Here is a 4,940-nt window from a genome sequence, read left to right as displayed (position 1 = left end):
CTAAGTAGGCTAGGTTTGGATCAGTAACACCACCTCCGTAGCTGTGTGACTTAGGAGACGTTTATTTACTTCTAAGGAGAGTCAATTTTTTCAATCTGCAAAAAGCAATGCCTTGACACAATGTAAATGGCCAATACGTAGACAATAAATTTCAAATATAGGCTGGAGTATTAATAACCAGCACCTCAGATGAACAAAGAGTCTAACTGTTGTTATAACCAACAGGGGAGTTGGCTGACAGAGTTAGAAATAAAAACATAGTTTTGTGATATCTTACTTTGTCTTCTTATCTGTGAAGGCATCTAATTTTAACGTAGTGATTGGCTACCTGGATTTTAGTTTCTCAACCTCCAGAATGAGACTAGAATGTCCTTTTATCTCAGGAGTAGGAAGGCAAAACCAAGGCAGCCCAGACTATAGCAAGGAAGTAAGACTCCTAAACGCTGTCTGGATTTTGGCTGTTTATGAACCTACCTGATGCATGTACGTACCCAGCTATTCTCAGGCAGAATGCTGAAGAGCTGCATGATATTAGAAAACGTGCATTGAGCACTCTAAAAACCTTTCAGAAAAGCAGTTTGTTGAGATTCTTACTCTGAACTGTGAATCAGTGTTTAAATTTTCAGTAATAATATATAATAACCCAACAGTTAAGAGTGGATGGTTATTTCTAGATGATGAAGTAATCATCAAAAGTTGGCTTTTGTTTTCTTTTGATGCTTATATTTTTAAGTTTTTATACCATTAGCATTTTTGTTAACAGTTTTAAAGTTATTTAAAATTGTTTTAAAAGGGGAAAAAAATCACCATGAGCTTGGTTTATGGCATTTTTATTGCAATGGTGCACAGCATCTGAAATTTCAAAGAATTAGTTAAAATGTGAAAAGAACAGTGCATTCACCTTGGCAAAGAGAGAAAACAGACTTTGTTGTGGTTTTTGCCATTCATCCACCACTTTTAGGAAAGAACTGCCTATCCAAGAGCCATGAGTTTAGTGACACAGGGAGGCATTTTCCTGGGAAGTGAAACAGTGTGATTAAACACGTGCTGAAGTTCTGCTGCACATGGGAACCTGCACTTGTCCTAACAAAGCGCACTCAGATCAGACATGGAACAGCCTTCAGTGCAGCACAACATTTGTAAGTCTTGTCTTGGCATCACCGAGTGCTTCTTTGACCTCCAGAGCCCTTCCGTGGGCAGCTGTCCGCCCTGAAGACCTTCCATCCCCAAGGAATCCGTCTTCGGAACGTTTTGCACTGTGCGTCCCTCAGAAATCTCATGTTCCCTTGGCAGCTGCAAGTGGTCTCCTCTCTCAGCTGTACGGGAGAGAAAAAGCAAACTTCCTTAGAGGTCCCTCACAGAAGCAGCAACCAAGTTATACGTTGAGGAGAAATGCACTGGGTTCCTGAAAGGACATTGACTCCTGCACATTTTTTTTCCCTAATATCTGGGATCTCTGAGACAGAGATGAGATATTTTAAGGGGAACTCAGTCTTCTCCACCCTCCTCATCTTACAGAGGAGGAAACATGGGGTACAGAGGAGTGACATAACCAGTGTCACTTGGCTAGTTAGCAGCCAAGTTAGGGCTTGACTTCTGTTGTACTGGCTACCTTTGCACGGTGACCAGCTGCTTCCAAAGATATTAGTTATGCTAACAACAAAAAAACAAACAAAAAATAACCCTGTGTATGCCCTGCAAACTGATCAGTAAGGAAGGAAGTGGAAATTTAAGCCTCTATGTCTGAGAATTAAAAGCAAGACCCACAGTTTTTATCAGTGTTGTTTCCAAAGTCCATGTATAAGACTCTCTTACTTTGACTTCATTCAGACTTCCTTATCTGCACCTTAGCACGCTGACAAGCACCAGAAGAATTTAGATGAATGAAGGCTGATTAGTAAACCAGTAATGGATCAAATAAATAGTGTATGGGGAAAATACTCTGAAAACTTGTGTGAGGTTAAACTGATAGTAATATGAAGTCAGTGGTGTCAAAAGAGATTGCCTTTCCACTGATAGCCTTACAGACATCCATTCCACTGCCCCATGATTTAAAGATACACTCCAAACATAATTTTTCTAGTGATTTTGATTTGCTAAATCAGTTATGGTAAATCTGGTAAGTTACGCTTACTCTCTTGAGATTAAAAACCCTCAGTATTTATTAACATTTAGTAACTATGAACCTTTCATTATTAAAGTGAAAGTGGTAAAGTCATAATTTTTCAAGACAGCCCACCAAAATACAAAAACCGTGGGTCATTTCCCCAAAATATTTTTGTTTACCAAAGTCATTTTAAACCAAATTGAAACCTGTAAATTTTTCATATCTTATGTGTGCTTGCAACATTTATTATGTAAATATGTTTTTTCTTTTTTTTTACTTTTTATTATAAAACATAACAAACACAAACAATTATTAAAGTAGAATCTTAAATAAATTCTACCTCACACTTTAATATAGGATTAGCAGAAAAAATGCCAAATTTCTCAGTTACTTGAATTGGAAGATGAAGAAACACAGTGAAGTCAGTCCCCTCACTGTTTCTGAAACACAATAGGTCCACTCCCACCTTCAAAATTCTGATCAGACCGTCCCTATCGCTAGAATTCTCACCCCACCCTTTATCACCGCCAAATCCTACACATTCTTATGTCCTCTGTCAAATACCACCCCTCCCAGTGCTGTCATTTATCACAACATTCTACCACCATCTTTCCCCACCTGAGACACAGTACGAAACAAGCAGAAGACTTCGGCTTCAGAAGCCAGGAAGACCTGGTTTGCTTCCCAGGCACACTGCTTACTAGCTGGGTGAACAATTTTATCCTCAGTAAAATGGTCAATGATGGTAATAATACTTACCTCACAGGCTCCTTATCAGAAGACTGAAGGAAATGTTGCACATGAAACAGCCTGGCACGTAATAAGTGCTCAGTAAAAGTTAGATTCCTTCCTTCCATTCTTACTTAGCACCTGCCTGCATCCAAATTTATTATATTCTGTAATTATCCATGTCTGAAAATCTTCCTCCTCCAACAGGTCTCTTGAAATCGCGTGCTTCTCTCTACCCACCCATCCCCGCCCCCAGCACCCTCCATCGATGCTGAGCTCATCGAAGTAGTTATGCAAGCAAATGATTTCAAGCTGGGGACTGAAGAAAACAAGGTTCTTATTTTTTTTGAAAGGTAGCAAGCCCATCACTTTCCCAAGCCAAATTAAGTTTATTTTGATAATTAACCCCCCAGATTGACATAGAGGTGTCTTAGCAGTAGTTAGAGAAACAGAGTCAGATGTGTTCATGTTACCTTGCTGAACTTGCGGGGGGGCCCCCGAGTGCCTTCTCCATCTGGAGCTGGCACAGATGTAGATGACTGTCCTTACGTATTCAAGCCCGCAGAGCTTCATTGACTCTTCACCCCTCGCCTCTGAGATGGCAAGCAGGACAGAGAAGAGAAATAAAGTAAAAATGAAACCCCTCATTTTGCTGAGGATTGAGTGAGAGTCTGATAGGGTGAATATTGCCAAATCAAGTTTTGAAGTTACCCTCCCACTCTTGGCCAATTTATACTAACTTTCCTGACATTTTATTGGTCAATACCTCATTTTAACAATATTTGCTAAGCACATAGGTGACACCATGAAGTTTTGAAAATGAGCTTTTATGATTATTGCTAGTTATTCAGTCACTTCTGAACACCATCACTGACTATTAGCTGCATCCGTGGGACAACGAACAGAACACCATCTTGGAAGACATGGAAAACACATGCATGCTGAAAGTAGGCAATTGTGAGTTTCAGTGTCAGCCTTAGCACTTACTGAGTGACATTGGGCAAGTTTTAAATATCTTAAGCCTCAATAGTCACATCTGTAGAATGGGAAAACCTAAATCACAAGGGCTTTTGTAAGTATTGAAAGCACCATCTATTTTAAAGCAATGAGAAGGCATGATTACGTATACAGGTTCTCATGTTTTCGGCCTGAATCCTAGTTTCCCACTTACCAGATCTAGAATCTGAATCAAGATATTGAACATCCCCAAGCATCCTTCTCTGTAAAAGTGTGCTGATGAGAGTAACTGCTTCCTAGAGCTGATGAGATAATGTGTGTCCTGCGTGAAAAAATAGTCAATAATTATTGATTACTTTCTTTCTTCACCATCCAAAGTGGAAAAGATAACTTTCCTTTAGAATTCAGGAGAATTTATCTGACTAGAATCTTCCTTTTTATCCTTCACCTATAACTTAGGCCTGCCTTTATTGATACATATTTTTATAATAAAAAGCTGAATCCATAATCTCAAACAGCTGAATGATGAAATTTCTCTTCCAGTAAACCTTCTTGAAAGCACTAGGCCTTGCAAAGCTTTTATCCACACTGAAAATTCTAAAGTTGGAGAGCTTAAAGAATTACTGTCCCACCTTTTTGCAAGTTGGACAAATAATTATTTGGTTGATTTTGTTGAATCCTCGTGATCTCTGGTTGAAAAAAAAATCACTTGAGCCTGTGGATCGAGATCATTTCACCCATAATACTTATGACATCGCTGTTCTTCTGTAGGGAAGCTAGAAAACAGAACAAAATAATCTATGCTGTCATTGAAAACATTTCTGACTCTGGACAATAGACATATTATTTCAAAGAATTGATGCTTTCTTTATCTCTCTGGCTGCAGTATGAAGAATGGATTAAGAGGAGTCAACATTTGAGGCAGGAGAAACAGAGAAAGGCTTTTGCATTATTTTAGATGAGATATGATGGTGGCCTGATGGTGGTCATGGTAGAGAGGATGGGGCAATTGGGCATTCAGAAAACAGAAGGACATGGTACTGGTTGGGTATCGGGGCAAGGGGCAGAGCAGCCAAAAGTGGTACTTAGGTTTCTGGCTTGCACAGCTGGTGGGTAGGACACTCATTTGCTAAGAAAGTTACCAAAG

General features: G+C 39.4%; 1 protein-coding gene across 2 annotated transcripts; it reads right to left on the bottom strand.

Moving 5' to 3' along the window:
- Positions 1–814: 814 nt before the first annotated feature.
- Positions 815–4,564, bottom strand: INSL5 (insulin like 5). 2 transcript variants are annotated; one of them, XM_072975755.1, is made up of 4 exons: positions 4,426–4,564; positions 4,008–4,115; positions 3,310–3,429; positions 815–1,316 (listed from the first exon to the last, which is right to left on the bottom strand). In XM_072975755.1, the coding sequence occupies exons 2-4, from the start codon at positions 4,048–4,050 to the stop codon at positions 1,084–1,086; spliced, it is 396 nt and encodes a 131-aa protein (XP_072831856.1). In that variant the 5' UTR covers positions 4,051–4,115; positions 4,426–4,564; the 3' UTR covers positions 815–1,083. The 2 variants fall into 2 exon arrangements, with proteins under 2 accessions (XP_072831856.1, XP_006205434.3); XM_006205372.4 differs by lacking the exons at positions 4,008–4,115; positions 4,426–4,564 and having other exon boundaries at positions 3,310–3,484.
- Between the last annotated feature and the right edge of the window lie 376 nt (positions 4,565–4,940).

The sequence above is a fragment of the Vicugna pacos genome, chromosome 13, assembly GCF_048564905.1.
Source record: "Vicugna pacos chromosome 13, VicPac4, whole genome shotgun sequence".
Taxonomy (NCBI): Eukaryota; Metazoa; Chordata; class Mammalia; order Artiodactyla; family Camelidae; genus Vicugna; species Vicugna pacos.
Note: the sequence above shows the minus strand (reverse complement) of the source record. Positions and strands in the feature narration are given on the sequence as shown.